Here is a 23,032-nt window from a genome sequence, read left to right as displayed (position 1 = left end):
TTTCGAACTGCTGACCTACTAGAGCTCCTTATCAATAGGTATGGATTAATTGCTGCCATTATGCTTGCTTTTTTTGTGGTGTTGCTGCTTTCTTTGTTCTATGTGTCTTCCTGTGCTGAGTTCATCGTTATTGTGTTCTTTCTTGTCAGTTTCCTCATAGTTTTAATGTTGCCATGTTCTTCTTGGATTTTTGTTTTCTTGGTATGCTGTGAAGTGTTAATTTTCATTGAGGTTATTTTATATTCCATTAATTCTTCCTTCCACTTAGTGCGATCTATTTTATCTTGTAATCTACCTGACCTTCTCACCATCTGTATCTCTGTTCCTACGTGTTTACCTTCTTTCACATTGTAATTGTCTTGATCATAGACTGTCCTCCCAGATTTCTCTGAGTTTGTTCTTATAGTTTTATTCTGTTCTTGACTCTTCTATCTGTTGATTTTGTTCTGGGAGGTGCTCCACGTATGTTAATCTCTGGTTGTTGTCTGTTCTTGTTGATTATCGGCCCACAAAACTCTCTTTTAGTATGTTTTGTTGTGCAGGGTTGGCCTTGGCAAAATCCCTTAGCTTCTGTTTATCCTGGAATGTTTTGATTACACCATTGTATTTGGTTAATAGCTTTGCTGGATAAAGGATTCTTGGTTGGCAGTTTTTTTTCCTTTCAGGGTTTTATATATATCTAGAAGAATTGATGCTTTTGAGTTATGGTGTTGGAGGAGAATATTGAAAGTGCCATGGGCTGCCAAAAGAACCAATAAATCTGTTTGGAAGCAGTGCAGCCAGAGTGCTCCCTGGAGGCCAAGGTGGCCAAACTTTGTCTCTCATACTTCAGACATACTGTCAGGAGGGACCAGTCACTGGAGAAGAATATCATATTTGATAAGGTGGAGGGTCAGAGAAAAAGAGGAAGACCCCAGTGAGATGGATTGGCCAAATGACAGCATCAATGGACTCAAGCATGGCAACAGTAGTGAGGTTGGCCCAGGATCGGCAGTGTTTCATTCTATTGCACATAATGTTGCTATGGATTGGTACTGACTTGATGGCACCTAACAACAACAACAACAACAACAACATTGCCTTCTTTCCTGCCAGATTTTTGCTGAGAGATCCAAGCTTAATCTGACTTGCTTACTTTTGTATGTAATGCTTCTCTTTTCCCTAGGTGCTTTCAGGATTGTCTCCTTAGCTTTGATTTTGGAGAGCATGATTATGATATGTCTCGGTGATTTTCTTTAGGGGTCTGTCCGTCCTGGGGTTTGCTGAGCTTCTTGAATGTTTATCTTTTCACTTTTTAGGTTGTTAGAAAACTTTTCTTCAGAAGCTTCTCAACTATGTCTTCTGTGGACTTGTGTGATTCTTCCTGTTCCGGAATGCCGATAATTCTTAACTTAGTCCTCTTCATGTTGTCCACCATGTATCTTAGAGCTTCTTTGTTCTTTTTTTAATCCTCTTTTCTGCTGCTCTTCTTTCTGGATTGAGAGATTTGTACTCCAGTTCAATAGTTCTGCCTTCCATCTCTTGTATTCTACTCTTTTGCCCTTTCAGTGTATTATCTATTTCTGATATTCTATTATTAATCATTTGAACCACTCTCTTGTAGGTTTTAAATTGTTTCCAATGCTGTATCTATCTTATGATTGTTCCTATAGCATTTTCCTGACTTCTTCCTTATTTTTTCAACTCCATTCTAAAGTGTTTTGAAACATTTTACAATCATTTTTCTGAATTCCTTCTCAGGCATTTCCAAGGCCTGCCTTCCTTCCAGAATGGAGTCCAGGTCTACCTCTAGGTCATTTGTCTCAGACATTTTATCTTGTTTCTGGACTTATGTTGATATGGTCATCTGTTTTTGCTTTTTGGACATGGTTAGTTTTTAGCTGTGGCCTTAATACTTAATTAAGTGTGTGTTTTGGTATTTTTCATGCTTTCTGATTGCCTCCAGGTAGATGTGATCAGGAGGTGGGCTTCCCTTTTCACTCTACTTATTGCTTATCTTAGTGTTTTAGTAGTTGTTGCCTGTCTCCCTGGTATATGGCCATTGGTATTGGTTTTTGCCTGGATTGTGGGGCTTTATAGGGTGTGATTGTATTTTAACTATATGGCAGCAATTGCTGTCTCTTCGTGGGTAGTATAGGGAGAGAAAGAGCCACCTAAAGGTAAAAGGGGGAACAAAACCAAAACACAACAGAACTAAAGGGAAAAAACAAGCAACAAAAAATCCCCCCAAAAACTAGATTGGATACTGTAGTCTGTAATTGTGGGAAAATGAGAGGAGAGAGAAAAGAAAGGAAAAAAAAAAAAAAAGAAGAAGAAAAAAAATATGTAGCCTAATATGAGTATGACTTTAATGTCCTCTTTCAGCTTTTCACCTTCAAGGCTGTCTGATAAATTTCAAGATGCCACTGTTCATTGTTAAGCTGTAACTCAGGATTTAATTGTCAACCTGTTTTGTTTTTAAACTCTCTCCTTCTCCTCTCCCGTCCTGATCTTTTCCTTATTAATAAACAGTTCAGAGTTGGCTGTGGTCGTTTTAAGCTGCCTGTTTGTAGTGTAGTGGTTACAAATCAGGCTGCCAAACCCAGGCCAGCAGCTCCAAACCATCTGCAGTTCTGCAGGAGAAAGACTAGGCTCCCTGCTCCCACAAAGATTCACATCCACGGAAAACCCGTTCAGGGCCACTATGAGCCAGAACCAACTCTCAGGCATTCAACTAGCAAGAATGGCAAGTGCCTCTAAATGCTGAGACGATCTGTGCGCCTGCACAGGCTAGACAAGGATGGGCAGCTTGGACATAGGCTACCCAAAAATGGAGTGGGGTTGGGGGTGGTGGTTACTACAAAGGCAAGAAGTGACTGGCTTACAAGCTTTCAAGAGGGAGCCTAGTTCAGGGCACAGAGGAAGGTAGAATCTCCACTGAGTAGTATCCAATCTGTCTGAGCACGGCTGATGAAAGGAGATGGGGATAGGTCTCTTGTGATACAATAGTGAATAATTGTCATCAGTACTGACTGTGAGGGTTGGAAATGTAAAGGTAGACGTTTTGTAGCAAAAGGAAGGGAGTGATTGACTTTGCAGTCCAGAAACAGAGGTCACTGGGATCATCAAGGGAGAAAACGGAGTGTGGGACCCTACCCAGAGAAATAGTGATGTCAGAGATGGAGGCAGAGACGATCACATGGAGAGATGGAGCAGCTGGGGACTCTAGACCCAGAGAGGGAGAGAGGGGCTGTGTGCTGACGACCAGGGGGCAGGCTTGTAGTGTATACCCTTTAGTTGGTTGATGATGCATGGAGGGGATTATAACCCTGGCAATGAAACGATGTATAATAGGATGAATGTAAAGCTAATGTTCTCTCATGTAAACTATCACATAATTTACAATAAAACATTAAAAAAAAAAAAAAATTAGTGTGCTGTGTTTGGTCAAACATTTAACTAACTCACTTTTAAGAGCACTGGTAGCATAGTGGTTATGAATCAGGATGCTACCCTCAGGGTCAGCAGTTTGAAACTACCAGCTGTTTCTTGGGAGAAAGATGAGGCTTTCTGCTCCCTTAAAGTTTGCAGCCTTGGAAATGCTGTGCAGGGTTGCTATGAGTCAGAACCAACTCCACGGCACATAACTACCACCAATGTGATGGCTGGACCCCTGGTGTGGCACTATAGAATCATCACTGGACTTCGAATCAAAAGGTTGTCTGTTCAAACCCATGAGCTGCTCCTTGGAAACCCTATACACAGGGTCACTATCAGTCAGAACTGACTTGACAGCACTTAACTACAACAACCACCTTACATGGCTAAGACACCTATCTGTATACATGAAATTATTCAAAACAACAGTGTGTAATGGCTAGAACTGCAGTTGCCTTGGCAGGGCCAGACCAAATGATTTCGCGGGCCTTACACGACCTGTAGACCAGAATTTCCCCAACCTTGCATTAGAAGGTCCTGAATAGAGTTGGAGATAATGTGGTGCAAAACTCAAAATCATAAAAAAGACTAGACTTACTGTTCAGATAGAGACTGGTAAAACTGCTGAGACTATGGCTCTCAGTCACCGTCAGTTCTGGGAATGAGCTCAACCCCATAGCTCAAGTTTTAGTCTAACAGTTGTTAAGTACCGTGGACTCATAGTGACCCTGCACAGGTCTATAAAGGGAACAATGCACTAGTAAAGTACACACTCCTTAGAATAGTTAACCATTTGAGATCAAAAGGGCAGCATTTATACAAGCACAGTTCTAGTGTAGGAAAGAAGGAATGGAATCAGGAAGATGGGAGGAAGTAAGATAAATGATGTTATATAAAGGGGATTGTAATCACTGAGATGCTGTAAAATTTGTATGAATTGTTGAATGAATGTAAAACTGATGATCTGCTCTGTAAACCTTCACTCATTCACAATAAAAAGGTAAAAATAAGAAAACGTATTTACTGTTTGCTAAGTATGAGGGGGCTTCAAAAATTTTGTGAAACTATGTACTTTTTACTCATGTATTGACATGTAGACATGACCTTCTGTTATTGAGTGTAGCTACAGTACAGGAATAGCATGAAAATATATCTAAGCTGCTTGGGAAAATTGGGGAAAGCCTGAGTTGACTCCTTAAAAAGTTGGTATTTTTATCATGTGCGGATGGCACGGGGAGAGCTTTCAAAAGCAGGAGTGTCATTTTGATAAATAGTTTGTAAACTGAGGCTTAATCTTTTGCCTGGCCTAATGAAGTCATTATCTTTTTGTGTTAGGATTATTATAGCAATAGAACATATTCTCAGTGATACTGTCAAAACATTATGAATACATTATTTAAAAAGTTTTTGTTTTAAACCATAAGAGTAAAATTGACTTAACAATTCTTCTGTAATTTTTTAATTTTTAAAATATTTTTTATTTATACTTTGATGTTGTAAAGTATTAGGGAAAAGTCAGCTTTGGACTCTACAAACCTCATGATGACTCCAGGTTTTGTCCTTTGTTAGTGCTTGGAAAGGTAGAGTATTTGGAAAGTTGAATATATTTACCTAAGTCAGCTTCCTTTAATGAGAAGTCACATTTATTGCACCTTGTCAAGTCACGCTTCCAGTAAGGAGCATTTTATGTCTCCCAGAGAATCCTATTTGGTTAAGAAAATGTCTGCTTGAATTTTAACATTTTTTATTGAAGTAAGTTATGTTAATACTGCTAAAGAAAAATGGTTCATAAATAGATGTTTCTTAATGACCATTTTAATGTATAGGTAGAAGTTTTAACTTATTAAATAGCTTTAATTTCTTCTACTCACCAGAGTCTTTCTAGATTTGGCAGTGTTTTATATGTACATGTACTTGCATAAACATGTGTGCCTGAGTAAGACAGTGTGCACTTGAATCCTCTTCCTTATCTAAAAGTTGCTTCTTCAACACTTAGCTAATCTCTTTTAGGTAAAAGTACATAATATAATATTTTTACATCAGTGTCTTCTGTTTAGATATCTTACCATGGATGAAACACGCAAATTACTCCTTTTGCTGGAATCTGATCCTAAGGTTTACTCCTTACCATTAGTGGGAATGTAAGTTTTGCCTTGTGTATGGAATGTTTTCAGCTGTGTATTAATAAATAAATGTTAAGCATATAAATGAGTTATACTATGAATGTATAATACTTAGTTCACCTTATACATCTACAAAGGTTAGTTTTTGAGTCTTCTTTTGTAATAAGAACCTTGTATAAAGTTTCCAAGGCTGTAAATCTTTGAGGGAGCAGAAAGCCTCATCTTTCTCCTGCAGAGTGGTTGATGAGGTTGAACCATTGACCTGATGATTCACAGTCCGGTGCCTTATCCTCTAGAGCCACTGCATTCCTTTTTAATCATGGTGGTGGTGGTGGTTGTGTGCCACTGAGTTGGTTCTGACTCATAGCATACCTGTATAGGGTTTCCGAGGAGCAGCTGGTGGAGTTTGAACCACCAGCCTTGTGGTTCAAACTGACCTTTTGATCTAGTGCATTATCCTGCAGCACCACACCAGTACTCCTTTTAGTAGCAGAATCAGCTAAAAAAAAAAAGAACTCCAATATAAAATGATAAGAATTGAAGTCTTCTCATTAAAGCTGAAGCCTTCTTCTTTAACCTGCTTTCTACCCCCTCTTATTGAGGCACCTTCACAAACTCTAGGGCTCAAAATACACTGCCACAAGATTTAGCAGAAATGCCCTTCAGTGTTAATGACTTTCTCTTTAGAGTTAATGGCTAATGACATTTAGACAGATTACTGAGACACTTATATTCATTCAATACTTAGTGAGTGCTTACCTTATTTGTTATTTATGTTAGATTTTAAAGCTTCTTCTTAAAGAATGTATCATTAAAGGGATAAATATTCAGGTCTTTACTTATAAAAAGGTAAATTATAAGGAAGTATGTGATTAACTTTGAAACAAACAGGGTAGACTTGAGGACTGTTAGTAGTTAATGAGAGAGACATTTTTTTAGTCATGTAAACTTGAATTGACCTTTTATGGTTTGTTGTTGAGTGCTGTTGAGTCGGTTCCAACTCATAGCGACCCTGTATACTGTTTCCAAGGAGCAGCTGGTGGGTTTGAACTGCCGACCCTGTGGTTCAGAGTCCAGTGCTGATCTTACAGGACCACACCACAAATCCCTTTGAAGTTTAGATGGTAGAAAAGAGGGTTGATGGGGGAGGGTACCTGTATGAACAAATGGTATGTACAAAGTTAAAATTCCTCAAGGATTCACAAATGTTCTGTAGGACATGAAGCTTTCATACTATGGCTCTCATAATGGTTATGGGTTATTGATGCCTAGGTGAATAGTCATAAGAGTTTGCTATGTTTCAGGATACCTATTTAATTTATAAGGAGCCCTGGAGGTGCAACTCATTTAACTATTGGCTATTTATTGTTCGAACCCACACAGTGGCTCTATGGGAGGACGACCTGGCACCTGGCTATTTCCTTAAATATTCCAGCCAAGAAAGCCCAAAGTGGAATCTAGTCTGTTACATGAGGTTGTTATAAGAATGACTTGCTGGCAACAACAATATAAGTTGCAGCATTTACCTTTTCGTAATTATATAGAATAGTTTTATGCAGAAAATTCCATTTCTCCTAATTTAGCCCATTCTGTTTATGCTAATTTATTCTAGTCTCCTGCTTTTATATCTGTTTTCCATTTTCTCTTTCAAAGTTTAAGTGGAAAACAGAGAGAAAGAAGATGTATTTTGTCCTTTTTAATTATCATCATGATATATATATAGTATTTATAGATTGCTTATTTATGAAGTCTAAATGTATTGCTGGTGAATGTCAAGGATCTGTTATTTACTTTGAGGAGAGTATAAACTGTAATCTATTAAATATTAAATTGTGATGTTATGGTTTTTAATTTTTTCTTTTAGTTGGCTGTCTGGAATTATTCATATCTATAGTCCTCAGGTGTGGGCTTGTTGCTTGCGATATGTTTTCAGTTCTTCTGTTCAAGAAAGGCAAGTAATGTTTTATTCTGTAGTATATTATTTTTCATATTTTTACTCTTTCTTACTTTATTGGCCTTATCATGCTGTGCCTTAATCTTGTGTAATATACGTTAGAAAAATAAGTTCATTATGAAAAAACAAATTTTTAATTCAGTCAACTAGACAATAAAGATGAGGTTACACTATACCTTGAAATAAAAAGAAATCCACTGTCTAACCGTAGAATTGTAATACAGAAGATATTCTTTACAGAGTGGAAACAATCCTGATCCCATCTACTATAGTGTCTAGTAATGCTGTAATACAAATACCACACATGAGTGTCTTTAAAGGACAGATTTATTTCTCACAACTCCTCTTATTATCTTTAACTACTAGTTTAGAATTTCAAGATGTCTTTCTGTCTATGTAAGGTAACTATGATAGACTTAAAGCCAAAACGAAAACTTGTTATTGAAAAGACAGTACAGTTGTGTGGTAATATAAATTAGACATACATAAAGATAGACACAATAAAAAATAAATTTCTTCTTTACTCTTCTTCTCAAACCCTATTCTCAGAGACAATCACTTTTAAATAGTATCTGTGTTTCCTTCCTGGAGTAGTCAGTCCATAGGCAAGTAGTGCACTTCCGTAGCCTTTAAGAAAATAAAATCACAGATGGGTGCATACCATTCTTCGCTTTCTGTATGTTGCTTTTTTCTCTATAAGAATATCTCTTGGAGTTCATTGTACAGATTTATTGTACAGGTTTTACAACAGTATCATATATAATCTATGCTATGTTTTTCTAGCAGGTGCTTTTGCTCTTACAGGCAGTGCTGAACTAAACATTGTGTACCTATAGCTTTGTGTACTTCTACTAGTATATTTCTAGAACAAATTTCTAAAATGTTTTATTTCTGGGTCAAATGGTATTTAATTTAAATTTATGGTAGATATTATCAAGTTGCCTTCAAAAATGCTCTTGTCACTGTAGACTCTATTGAGACTCATAGCAACCTTATTGTTGTAAGTGCTGTTGAGTTGGTTCTGACTGATAGTTTCCTAAACGCAACTGGTGGATTTGAACCACTGACCTTGTAGTTAGAAGTCCAGTGCTTATTCTACAGCATCATAGTGATCGTGTAGGGCAGGATAAAACGACCCCATAGAGTTTTCCAGGCTGCAATCATTATGGAAACCTACTGCCACATCTTTCTTCCTCAGAGTGGCTGGTGGACTCAAGTGACTCTTAGCAGTGCACCTAACCATGATGTCACCAGGATTCCTAGCAAAAAGACTATACAGATTTATAATGCGTCCACAGTGTATGACAGTACCTGCTTTTCTACTCCCTCACTAAAAATGTATTCATTCACACAATAAATATTAATTTAGCACCATAATCGGAGTCCTAGTATGGTGCTGTAGGTTAAGGCACTGGACTGAAAAGTTGGTTCGAGCTCACCACCCACTCCTAGGAAACCCTATACACGGTGCTATGGGTTGGAACCGTCTCAATAGCACTTAACAACAACAGGTATACAATATGAGATGCCTTCAAAAAGTTTGTGGAAAGTTTTGTTATCTTTTAATTCCATTTTTCTACAAAGTTTTTGAAATCCCCCCCATAATGGGGTAAGCAGTAAACAAAATAAAGACACTGTAGAGACAGACAGTAAACAGAATAAGTAAAATAAATAGTATTTTTGAGAATGATGAATTCTATGGGGAAAAATCAAGCAGAGGGTGTTGATATTTGTGTCTAGGTGTGATGACAGGTAAAGGGGTGGTCAGGGAGGCAAACACTGAGGTTGAGGGAGTAAGCCATGTGGCTGCTTGGAGCTGTGTTGCAGTCAAAGGACAATTAAGTACAAAGACCATAGGTGGATGCTAACCTGGCGTCTTCGAAGAACAAAACCAGCATCGTGCTAGAGAGGAGTGTGGGAAGAAGAGAAGTAGTAGGAAATGAGCTCAGAGAAGTAATAACCTGTTTAATATAGGTTACGTTATTAAACTTCTGATCTTTGTAAACCTGAAAAGATTAAAATGGCCTTTTCCTCATGTTATATTGCTCATCTTTTACAGAATTGCTTGTTTGTTTCTTTTCCCATTTTTCTCTTGGATTGTCTTTTTCCTTTATACTGCTTTCTTAGAGCACTCTTTACTTCTCTCTTTATTTTATGTGTATATGCATATGTATGATATATATGTGTCCTGGTGTGGCGCTGTGGGTTAATGTTCTGGACTGCAAGGTTGGTTTGAACTGCAGGGTCGGTGGTTCAACCTTATTCGTCGCTCCTCAGAAACCCCATACAGGATTGCTGGTGAGTCGGAACCAATTCGACAGAACTTAACAACAATACACACATATGTATACATACATATATATTTTAATATGATAAACTTTTGTTTTCATATATGTTGCAAAGATTTTTTTTCCCTAGTAATTTCAGTTAGCTTTGGATAATGGTATTTTCCCCAAATAGATAATGGTATTTTCCCCAAATCTTTAAGTCTAATTTATCAATCTTTTTTTCTTTGTGGTTCCTGTATTTTATATCTTACTTGTTAAGTGCCGTCAAGTCGCTTCCGACTCATAGCTACCCTGTATAGGGTTTCCAAGGAGCAGCTGGTGAGCTTGAACCACCAACCTTGCAGTTCAAACAACTCTGCAGTCTGATGCATTAGCCCACAGTGCCACAGAAAGACTTTTTATTCCAGGAACATTTATTGAAATTAAAAATGTTTTTTCTTCAGATAATTTTATAGTTCTTTTTACATTTTATTTCAACTAGGTTTACTTGAAGTGAAACAGAGATTGGTATAATTCTGAATTGTTTTAGTTCATTTACTAATCTTGATTTAACTTCTTATGGACAGTAAAGGTTAGGTACGATTAATTTTGAAGCTCCCTGTGTTACTCTCATTTCAGTCCGAAGAATTAGGCAATTTCTTTAATGTCCGAACTCTTATTAATTACTGCCAGCCCTTTAAAGGGAGGTCTGAACAAGAAAGAATTAGCACTACTTTAGCATAGCTTTGTTATTTTTGTTTAGTGCCAACTCATAGTGACCCTGTACAGGGTTTCTGAGGAGCAACTGGTGAGTTTGAACCTCCAACCTTGAAGTTGAAACCAACCTTGCAGTCTAGTGCTTATTCTGTAGCACCACACCAGGACTTCTTAGGTTGGTAGTTTACAGTACTCTGAGCAGTGGTCTTGTCTGACTCCAGAGAAAGGAACTGAGAGTAGGTACTGCTGACTCCTTTATAGTTCCTTAGAATACAGGCATTCTACCTCCCAATCTCCACTGTTACTTCTAATTGATGTTATAAATATCCCCAGGTCATTTTTTATTCAACCTTTACAAAATAGAGGCAATACTGAAAATATTTTTAAATAATTCTTTTCAGCTATATTTTAAGTATTTTGATGACTATAACTATATCGAGTCAATTAATGAATAAAAGGAATGTTCATTTTATCAGTTTATAATATTAAAATAGTATATGTAATTACTCAGTTTTAGATATTTTGGTAAATCACTTATGATGCTTAAGATATAATATTGGGCAGTTGCTTAAAAGAATAAGAAGACTTAGTATAGACTAATGACATGGAAAGAGACTCGACATACATTGTCAAATAAATGTTAAGTGCTGTTGAATCAGTTCTGACACACAACTCTTTATAGGGATTCAGAGAAGCCGCTCATGGATTTGAACCCGTGGTCTTGTGGTTAGTAGTTGAGTGCTTATCCTACAGTGGCACACCAGGGCCCCAAATAAAAATTAGCAAGTGTAAACAGTGTGTATAGTACTGACCCCATTTTGCTAAATGATATAAAATGTTATTGTGAGTATGGAAAATCCTGGAAGTATGTTCATTAAGCTGGAGAATGGACTGGGATAGTATTTATCTTCTATTTTATGTATTTATGTTTTACTTGAAGCTTTTATGAGGTATATGCATTCTGTAATAAAAATATATTTTGAAGATTAAAATGAATGACGTTTTTAAAAGTAAGCATAAGCTTGATTCCCAGTTTCCTTTAAGAAATTAGACTGCGTACTCAACCCATTGACTAGATTGGAAGATTCACATGAAATGCTTTCAGTGTACTCTTGTTATCTTTAGTAAATTTCAATTAAATGGACATTTTTGTTTAGGGTATTTTCAGAATCTGGAAGTTTCATCATAGTTCTCTATTCTCTGACACATAAGGAGCCTGAGTTTTATGAATGCCTCCCTTGTGGTGGTGGGAATACTGACCTTCAATTTCAGTTGCTAACCAACAAGGAGACATTACACCTTTTCAAAGTAAGTGATTTGATTACTTAGTACATTAATGAACATTCTGGGTTGTGGTTTGAAAGATTAAATGGACTTTATCCTTTAGCGTACTAATTCAGACAGACTTTGTTTATTCATAGCTATCTTAATGAATATTAGCTTTATTTATACTTAATTTTGTTTAGTAGATCTTAGATTATCTCCAGAACCATATAACAGTAGAGGATCAAAGGTAATTCCAAGCATAACTTGCCTATGTTTTTATAAAAACTTTGAAGAATATAATAATAATCTATGTGCTAATAACATGATGTTGACAGTTAATTTTTCTTGTTAGACTTTTCTTAATCCTATTAGTTTTAAAATAATAGAGGAATATAGGTAGTAAATGGTTTTTCTCACTTAACAGTCAGTGTTTATATAAAATGATCTTGGGAATCAGAATAGAATGTTGCTAGTCAAATACATAGAAATGCATCTAAATGATATAGAAAAAGTGGATCTTTGAAACCCTAATTGCCGTTGTATAAAAATATTTAGAGACCACTTTTCAATGAAATTATTGATTGCCCTAGGTTACAGACCAGTAATAAAAATTCTGTTTTATAACAAACTTAACGAATACCTCTAAATCCTGTGATTTCAACAGATTTGTGCCTCCTTTGAGTTCATTTTATCAGATTAGTGGAAATAAAAGGTTACAAATAAAGAAATCAGAAACCCTCTATCCTCATCTCTTCCCCCGTGTTTCAGAGCTACTTTCCATCTCAATAGTTTTCTTTAGTGTTTTTATTTAAGTCAGTATGAACTACTTCATTTCAGAATGTTGAATCTTCAGACAAAAATCTAATCTGTTTTGAAATGAGTGCTGCAAGTCAACATGCAGAAACAGAGTTTTTCAACAAGATGTCAAAGGGTCTTTCAAATAAGAGGTAAAAGATCTCTTTCTATTTCCATGTGTATTTTTTCATTATTTTTGGTGAGTAAAATAACAGTTATTTTTTATAAAAGTACTTATAAATCTTATATATCATCAGTATCTTTGCTTCAATTTGCATTCTTTCATATTTACTAGGAATCTGGATGATAATTTTTATGAAATGTCAACTCTAATGTAGTTCTCATTAGAGTTGATTTATTATTTAGAGAAAGCAAAAGATATGTGAAGTAATTAACTTGCTTATGAGGAAGCATCCTATTTTTATTTTTTTGGTATTTTCGTCCTTATAGTTTTAAACTTAAGTTTGTCAGATAAGCTACTCTTAGAAAAAAAAACGAAAACAAAGCAAAAGCTCTTCTTGAAAAAGAAATCATTTACTTTGAAAGCAAATACAACTAAAGATAATTAAAAAGCCTTGTGATAGTACATTGTCAGGGCCCTATCAGAGGTTCAAGCAGAATTCAGAAGAGAATTTGGAACAAGGAATATCATTGCTGACATCACACAGTTGAAAGCAGAGAATACCAGAAAGATGTTTGCTTGTGCTTTATTAACTATGCAAAGGCTTTCAACTGTGTGGATCATGACAAGCTATGGACAAGCTATGAGAAAAAAGTATTCCAAAACATTTAATTGTGCTCATGAGGAACTGTACATAGACAAAAAGGCAGTGGTTCAAACAGAACAAGGGGACACTAAATGATTTAAAATTAGGAAAAGTGTACGTACGCCAGGGTTATATTCTTTCACCATACTTATGCAATCTGCATGCTGAGCTCAAAACCTGAGAATCTGGATTATATGAAGAACATGACATCAGGACTGCAGGGAGATTCACTAACAACCTGCAATATACAGATGATACAATGATGCTTGCTGAAAGCAAAGAGGGCTTAAGATACTTGCTAAAGAAGATCAAAGACCACAGTTTTCCATGTGAATTGCATCTCTATGTAAAGAAGACAAAAATCCTTACCACTGAACCAATAAATAACAACATGATAAACAGAAAAGATTGAAGTTGTCAAAGACTTAATTTTACTTGCATCCACTATCTACACTTAGGGAAGCAGCTGTCAAGAGATCAACTGATGTATTTCTTTGTGCATATCTGCAGCCCAAGAGCTTTTTAAAGTGTTGAATTGCAAAGATGTCAGTTTGAGGACTAAGGTGTGCCTGACCCAAACTATATTATTTTCAGTAGTGAAAGTTGACAGTGAATAAGGAAGATCCTAGAAATTGATACATTTAAGTTATAGTGTTAGAGAATAATATTATAAGCACCATGAACTGCCTGAAGAACAAACAAATCTGTGTTGAAAGAAGTACAGCCAGATTGCTCCTTAGAATCTAGGATGTTGAGATAATAACTCTCTCATATTTTGGACTTATTGTCAGGAGGGACTAGTCCCTGAAGAAGAACATGATTGGTAAAGTGGCAACAAATGGGCTCAAGTGTAATAATAATTGTGAGCGTGCCACAGGGCCAGTGTTCCGTGTTTTCACCAGCTCTGTTTTGCATAAAGACTCTATAAAACTGACCCGTATTAATAAGGACGAAAGACTTTTTGAGTCAGTATATTCTGCTCTTTGTGGTACCAGGATATTCACTAGTCCAGTTTTATTTGTTTTACTATGTAAATGTGTGGGACCTGGGGATATGGTAGTATGTAAAACAGATGCAGGCTGGGTCTCCTCCCTTGTGAAATTTATTTACAGTCCAGTGCTAGAGTATTCTCCATATAATCTAAGAAGTCCATCTGTTTGTTTTGTTATTTGCAAAATATTTCATTGTTGTTAGGTGCCATTAAGTTTGTTCCAATTCATAGCAACCCTATGTACAACAGGAAAAAAAATACTGCCTGGTCCTGTGATATCCGCACAATTACTGTTATACTTGAGCCAAATGTTGCAGCCGCTGTATTGTTGAGGATCTTCCTCTTTTCCACTGACCCTGTACTTTACCAAGCATGATGTCCTCCAGGGACTGATTCCCCTTTATAACATGTCCAAAGTACATGAGACAAAGTCTTTCCATCCTGTCATCTAAGGAGCCTTATGGCTATACTTACTCCAAGACAGGTTTGTTTGTTCTTCTGGCATTCTATGATTCAAATATATCAAAACCATATGTCAAATATATCAATTTTTCGTCCATCATCCTATTCATTTTTCAGCTTTCACATGCGTATGAAGGAATTGAAAATATCATGGATTGGGTCAAGCACATTATAGTCCTTGTGTTAGGCTGGATTCTCTAGAGAAGCAAAACAAGTAAAACTTATATATGAAGAGAAGTTTATATCAAGAAAATGGATCACACAGTTGTAGAGGTGGTCAGGTTCCAAGTACAAGGGTCAAATCTCAGACCAAAGTTTTCTAACTCATGGAGCTAACTGCAGGGCTGATGAACCAGGCTAGACAGCATACAGACAGATGGGGCAGGTAAGATGGCAGGTTGCTGACAACTCACAGGATTAGCAGGCAATAGAGCAGATTACTACTGACTCAAGTTCAGAAAACTAGAGGCTGGATGACGAGTCAGATGCAGGATCTAGATCCAGTAGAAAGCAGCAAGCTTTGCCTCCTTGTCCAATACATTGGAAGTAGACCACACATCTGAGAAAACTTCCTTTCAATTAATTTGATTGCCCATAGCTGATCTCATCTTCTTGTTGTTAAGTGCCATCTAGTTGGTTCCAACTCATAACAAGCTTTGTAGGGTTTCCAAGGAGCAACTGATGGGTTTGAACCACCAACCTTGTGCTTAGTAGTCCTTTGCTTATCCTGCAGCACAATACCTGGACTCCAGGTTTCATCATGATGGTGGTAATGTGCCATGGAATCATTTCCAACTTTCAGCGACCATGCATATGGTTTCTGAGGCTGTAAATCTTTACGGAAGCAGAAAGCCTCATCTTTCTCCTGTGGAACAGTTGGTAGGTTCAAATTTCTAACCTTGAGGTCTGACTCTTAACTGGTATGCTACCAGATCTCCTAGATCTCATCACAGAGGTGAGTAAATTACATTAGATCTCATGGAAGCTGACTACATCTGAACTGTCAAATTACTTAGAATCCTGGCCCAGTAAAGTTGACAAAAAACCTTAAGTATCAGGCCTCAGGAGGAAGAACACGGTCAGCATTTCTCAAGCTGGGGAAACTGAAGAAAAAATTCAAGCCTCGACTTTTGTTATTGAAAGATTCTCTGGACAAATTATTGAATGATGCAGAATGCATCAAGAGAAGATGGAAGGAATACACAGAGTCATTGTACCAAAAGCAAATGGTTAATGTTCAACCATTTCAAGAGGTACCATATGATCAAGAACCACTGATACTCAGGGAAGAAGTCCAAAGTGCATTGAAAGAATTGGCAAAGAACAAGGCACCAGGAATTGATGGAATAAAAATTGAAATCTTTCAAGGAAGTGAAGTGGCCCAGGAGGCACTCACTCATCTCTGCCAAGAAATTTGGAAGACAACTATCTGGCCGACTGATTGGAAGAGATCCATATTTGTGCCTATTCCAAAGATAGGTGACCCAACGGAATGAGGAAATCATTGGACAATCTCTTTGATATTTTAAGCGAGTAGAGTTTTGCTAAAGGTAATACAGAAACGGCTAAAATCATACATTGATAGAGAACTTCCAGAGGTTCAAGCTGGGTTCAGAAGAGGCCATGGAACAAAAGATATCATTGCTGATGTCCAATGGATCTTGGCTGAAAGCAGAGAATATCAGAAAGATGTTTACCTATGCTTTATTGACTATGCAAAGGCTTTCGGTTGTGTGGATCATGACAAGCTATGGACAACATTGAGAAGTATGAGTATTCCAGAACACTTAATTGTACTTCTGAGGAATCTGTACCTGGACCAAGAAGCAGTTGTTCAAACAGAGCATGGGAACACTGAATGTTTTAAAATTGGGAAAGGTGTGCGACAAGGTTGTGTTCTTTCACCATACTTATTCAACCTGTATGCTGAGCAAATAATATGAGAAGCTGGGTTCTCTGAAGAAAAACGTGGCATCAGGATTGGAGATGTCTGCGATATGCTGATGATACAACCTTGCTTCTGAAAGTGAAGAGGACTTAAAACATATACTGATGAAGATCAAAGAGCACAGCCTTCGGTATGGATTACATCTCAATGTCATGAAAACAAAAATCCTCACTACTGGACCAATAAACAACATTCTTCTCAACAGAGAAAAGATTGAAGTTGTCAAGGACTTCATTCTTCTTGGATCAACTATCAACACTTGCGGAGGCAGCAGTCAAGAGATCAGACGACGTATTGCATTAGGCAAATCTGCTGCACAGGAACTTTTTAAAGTATTGAAGAGCAGAGATGTCAGCTTGAGGACTAAGGTGCGCCTGACCCAAGCATGGTATTTTCAATAACCTCATATGGATGTGAAAGCTGGACAGTGAATAAGGAAGATCGTAGAAGAACTGATGTCTTTGAATTGTGGTGTTGGAGGACAATACTAAAAGTGCTATGGGCTGCCAAAAGAACTAGTAGATCTGTTTTGGAAGAAGTGCAGTCAGAGTGCTCCTTAGAGGACAAGATGGCTAAACTTCGTCTCTCATACTTTGGACATATTGTCAGGAGGGAACAATCACTGGAGAAGGATATCATGCTTGGTAAGATGGAGGGTCGGAGAAAAAGAGGAAGACCCCCAGCAAGATGGATTGGCCAGGTGGCAGCATTGATAGACTTCATGTGTGGCAGCGGTAGTGAGGTTGGCCCAGGATCGGACATTGTTTCGTTCTGCTGTGCATGGGGTCGCTATGAGTCGGTTCCAAATCGATGGCACCTGATAACAATAACATGAGCCCTCAAAATGACATCTTTGGTCTTTAACACTTTAAAGAGGTCTTTTATAACCCATTTTCCTAATGCAGTACATCATTTGGGTGTTGCTTCCTTGAGTTGATTGTGGACACACATAAAACAAAATCCTTAACAACGACAATCTTTTCTTGATTTATCATGATGTTGCATGTAAGTCCAGTTGTGAGGATTTTTGTTTTCTTTACATTGAGTTGTATTCCATACTGAAGCCTGTGGTCTTTGGTCTTAATCAGTAAGTGCTTCAATTCCTCCACTTGTAGTAAACAGTGTTGCTTTGTCTGCATATCATAGATTGTTAATGAATCTTCTTCCAGTTCTGATGCCATGTTCTTCAGATACTCCAGCTTCTTGAATTATTTGCTTAGCATACAAATTGATTGAGTAATGTGAAAAGCTGCAACCCAGATGCACACCTTTCATGATTTTAAGCCATGTAATAACACTTTGTTCTCTTTAAACAACTACCTCTTTGTTTATGTACAGGTTCCGCATGAACATAATTAATAATTGTGTTGGAATTTTCATTTTCACACCCTGGCTTTCAAGGAACATTCTGGCTGTACTTCTAACACGGATATTTTTATTCTTCTGATATTGTATTGTACTTTCAATATTCCTCTATAACTCAATACCATAACTCAAATGCATTAATTTCTTATACAGTGTTCCTTATTCCTTGTCCAACTTTCACATGCACATAAGGCAGTTGAAAATACCATGCCTTGGGTGAGGCACACCTTACTTAGTCCTCCAATTTAGATCTTCGCTCTTGGACATTTTAAAGAGTCTTATACAGCAGATTTGCCCAATGTAATACGTTATTTGATTTCTTGATTGCTGCTTCCATGAGTGTTGATTATGGAAGTCTTTGACAACTTCAATCTCCTCCATTTATTATGATGTTATTTATTTTGTATGTTCTTTATATTGAGGTGTAATCCATACTGAAGGCTGTAATCTCTAATCTTCACCAGTAAGTATTTTAAGCCCTCTTGGCTTTCAGCAAACAAGGTTGTATCATCTGCATATCAGAGGTTTTTTGAATCTTCTTTTAACTCGTTCTTCATATAATCCAGCTTCTCAGATTATTTGCTAACCTTTCAAATTAAAATAAGTATGATAAAAGAATACAACCCTGGTATTAAACCAGTTAGTATCCCTTTGTTCTGTTCATGTGACTGCCTCTTGGATCATGTAGAGGTTCCTTATGAGCACAGTTCAGTGTTTTGGAATGTCCATCCCTTGCAGTGTTTCCCTGGCTTGTCATGATCCACATATTCAGAACCTTTGCACAGTCAATAAAGCACAAGTAAACATCTTTCTGGTGTTCTCTGCTTTCAGCCTAGAGCTATCTGATGTCAGAAATTATATCCCTAGTTCTGTGTCCTCTTCTGAGTCTGGCTTGAATTTTTGGCAATTTTCTGTTGCTGTATCCTTTACAACCATTTTTGAATTCTCTTCAGCAAAATTTTACTTATATTTGTTAGTAATATTTTTTGATGATTTCCACATTCCATTGGGTAACCCCTCTTTGGAATGGGCACAAATATGGTTCTCTTACAACCACTTGGCCAGGTAACTGTCTTACAAATTACTTAGCATAGACTAGTGAGTGCCTCCAGTGCCACATCAGTTTATTGAAAGATTTCAGTTTGTAGTCCATCAATTTCTGCATCCTTGTTATTTTGCTAATTCCTTTAGTGCAGCGTAGTTGGTTCTTGATCATATGCTACCTCTTGAAATGGTTGAGCATTGACCATTTCTCGTTGGTACAGTGACTGTGTATTCCTTCCATCTGTTTTTGATGCTTTCTACATCATTCAATATTTTGCCCATAGAATCCTTCAGTATTGCAAGAATTTTTTCATTTCTTTCAGTTTGAGAAATGTTGAGTGTGTTCTGACCTTTTGGTTTTCTAATCTCAGGTCGTTGCACATTTCATTATAATGCTTTACTTTGTTTTCCTTTGACAATTTCTGTTCAGCTCTGTAACTTCCTCATTTCTTCCAGTCACTTTAGCTTCCTTACACTCAAGAGCAAGTTTCAGAGTCTCTTCTGACATCCATTTTGGTCTTTTCTTTCTTTCCTGTCTTTTAAATGATCTTTTGCTTTCTTCTTGTATGATGATCTTTGATGTCATCCCTTCTTGTCATTCGCCATTTGTGTCTCATGTATCAAATCTGTATTTGAGATAGTCTCTTAGTACAGGTGGGATATATTCAAATTCGTATTTTGGCTATCATGGAGTTGTGTTAATCTTCTTCAGTTTCAGCCTGAACTGACATATAAGCAATTGATAAACTATCCCATAGTCTGCCCTTGGCCTTGTTTTGACTGATGATATTGAGCTTTTCCACTATCTCTTCCCACAGATATAATCAGTTTGATTTCTGTTTATTACCTGTGCTGATATTGAGGTGTAGAATTGCCTTTTATGTTGTTTAGAAAAGGTATTTGCAATGAATAAGTTATTGATCTTGTAAAAGTCTGTCATGGGATCCCCAGAATCATTTCTATCACCAAGGCCATATTTTCCAACAAATGATTTTTCCTCTTTGTTTCATCATGATGAATGTGATGCCATTCCTCTTCAATTTTATCATTTCTGACATAGTAAACCATATGATTGTTAGATTCATAGTGACCAATATCAGTCCATTTTAGCTCACTAATGTCTAGGATATCCATCTTTATGCGTTCCATTTCATTTTTTACTTGGAACATCTAATTTTCCTAGTTTCATACTTGTGTATTTTACGTCCCGATTATTAGTGAATGTTTACAGCTGTTTCTACTCATTTTGAATTGTGCTCCATAGGCAAATCAAGGTCCAAAACTTTACTCCGTTCACTTCATCATGGTTAACTCTACTTTGAGGAGGCAACTTTTCCCCAGTCATATTTTCTGTGCCTTCCAATTTGATGGCACTATTATCTGACAATATTTTGTTGCTATTCATTATGTTTTCATCTCCTGGTATTATATTCGACAGTGTTCTGTTCCTGTTCATAAGGGTTTTAGTGGCTTAACATTCAGAAGTGGTCTGCCTTTCCTTCTTTCTAATCTTTCTTAGCCTGTAAGCTCCACTGAAACCTGGCCACCGTGGGTGACCCTACTGGTATTTAATAGACCAGTGGCAAAGCTTCCAGAATCACAGCAACACATAAGCTACCACAGTGTGACAAACTGATGGATGGTGTTGCTAAAAACACATGCAGTCTAATAATGGAAAGACATATGAGTAAATGAGCTATTCAGATACAGTTTGTTGTTGTTAAGTGACATCGATTCGGTTCTGACTCATAGCAACCCTTTATAGACTTTTCAAAGCTATAAATCTTTGGGGTAACAGAAAGCCTCATCTTTTTTTCCTTAGCATCGGCTGGTAGGTTCTAATCGCCAACCTTGTGGTTCACTGTGGAGTGTTATCCTACAGAGCCTCTCTTCTATCTCAAATATACTTTGTTGTTGTTTTGACTCATAGCGACCCAGTATAAAGTTTCTAAGGAGCACCTGGTGGCTTTGAACCTACAGCCTGTGGTTATCAGCCCAGTGCTTATCCTACAGTTTACTAAGTGCTAATTAGACTACTAATAGTATATAGGGAACAACCAGATCACATGAAAGGACCTTCTGTGCTAAACTTTGAAGTGGTATCATTCAGTGGTAGAAATAATTTGAGAATTAGTTTTAGAAAGTTGATTCTGTGTGTGTATATATGTGTTTTCTATGAAACATAACTGGGTGATATCTGAGGTTAGATCTCAGTAGTATTGTGTGCTAGCTGGACAGAGAGATTTGAGAATCAACATCAAATACATGAATACTAAATGGAAGGTTCTGATGTGGCACTGCAGGATAAACACTGGACTGCTAACCTCATGGTCAAATGTTCAAACTCCCCAGCACCTCCTTGGAAACCCTATACAGGTTTACTATGACTCAAAACTGACTTGACAGCACTTAACAAAAAACAATAAGCTGATACACATAACCTTCCAAATATTTAGTTTTAAACTCTAACTTCAACTTTCAAAACTCAGTGCTGATACCGTTTTTCTATATTCTGTTGGGTCATGCCACTTGTGATACAATGATGAGTGATTGAATGGTAAAAGATCCCTTAGTTAATGTTTCAGAGTATGTTCTCATATAGGTGTAAGTACATAGGAAACTGTAGAGTACGTATTTCATTTTCTTCTGTATATGTCTCTAACAGCAGGTTACACATTCTGTGAAGTTGAGTAGTGTCTTACAGATTTCTAATTCCTCAAAGTGGTTAGCCAGAAGATGCTCAGTAATTAATTTATTGTGACAGTAAGAATACTGAGTTAGACCAAGCCATAGAAGGCTAGAGCTGAGAGTGAAGCATCCAGGTGATATGAAGTGAGGGGAGATGCACAAGAACACTCAAACTTACGGATAGTAGCCATTTGACCTAGCTTCTATGGCTTGATGATCAGAACTCGACTAGAGGAATATAAAGAAATTTGATAAAGAAAACAAGTGTAAATTGCTACAATTTGATGAACTTGACCTATACTTATGGATGTAGTAGGTCAAGATACCAACTGAGTGGGAAGGAGTCTTCACATCAAAGATCCAACCTATCCCCTCTGTATACAGGGTTGATAGGGATGGGCAACTTAGACATTGGCTACCTAAAATGTGGGGGTAATGAAGGCACTAAGTGACTGGTTTACAAGGTTTCAAGTGGGAGTTTAGTTTCAGAGTGTGCAGGGGAAGGTAGAATCTCCACTGATAGTTTTCATCTTACTTAGACAGGACTGGTGAAAGGCGATGGGGGACAAGAGTTTTTTTTGTCTTTTTAAATTAAAAAAAAAAATTTGTGTGTATGAACTGAATAATAGTTTACATGGGAGAATGTCGGCTTTACACCATCGTTTCATTGCAATTGCTACAATCTCCTCTGTGCATCATCATTCAACAGTATTTGCTTCCATTTCCTCTGGTTTTTTGTGGGGGTTGGGTGGGGAGATGTACACAAACACACTTAGGAATATATAATAATTTAAACAACCCAAGGGTGCATTCTGCAAGCCTGCCTCCAGTCTCTCTCTTTCCATGCGTCTAGAGTCCTCAGCTGCTCCCTCTCTCCATGTCCTCATCTCTGCCTCCATCTCTGTTGTCGCTACTTCACTGGATAGGATCACACATTCTGCTTTTGCTCTTTGGGGACAAGATTCTTAAGATTCAGTAGTGAATAATTGTTATCACTAACAATTGCGATTGTCACAGCTGTAAAGGTAGAAGATTTGTAACATGAAAGGGGGGGAGTAGTTAATCTTACAATTGAGGAACAGAGGAGCCTAGGATCATCGATGTAGAAGAGCACGAGCAGAATGTGGGACCCTAATCAGAGAAGCAGCGACACCAGAGAATGGAGCAGAAGTGATGGCATGGAGAGATAGAGCAGCTGAGGACTCTAGACTCATGGAAAGAGAAAAGC

General features: G+C 37.3%; 1 protein-coding gene across 1 annotated transcript in view; it reads left to right on the top strand.

Annotated features, from left to right (window-relative positions):
• Nucleotides 1–23,032, top strand: part of STIL (SCL/TAL1 interrupting locus) — a 91,534-nt gene that overhangs the window by 36,459 nt on the left and 32,043 nt on the right. Inside the window, exons 6-9 of the mRNA XM_006839853.1 lie at nucleotides 5,475–5,558; nucleotides 7,405–7,491; nucleotides 11,636–11,786; nucleotides 12,582–12,691. Coding sequence (XP_006839916.1) covers nucleotides 5,475–5,558; nucleotides 7,405–7,491; nucleotides 11,636–11,786; nucleotides 12,582–12,691 — 432 coding nt within the window. The remainder of the gene's footprint in view (nucleotides 1–5,474; nucleotides 5,559–7,404; nucleotides 7,492–11,635; nucleotides 11,787–12,581; nucleotides 12,692–23,032) is intronic.

Source organism: Chrysochloris asiatica, unplaced genomic scaffold, assembly GCF_000296735.1.
Source record: "Chrysochloris asiatica unplaced genomic scaffold, ChrAsi1.0 scaffold00026, whole genome shotgun sequence".
Taxonomy (NCBI): domain Eukaryota; kingdom Metazoa; phylum Chordata; class Mammalia; order Afrosoricida; family Chrysochloridae; genus Chrysochloris; species Chrysochloris asiatica.
The sequence above is the reverse complement of the archived record's forward strand: the minus strand, read 5'-3'. Positions and strand labels throughout refer to the sequence as shown.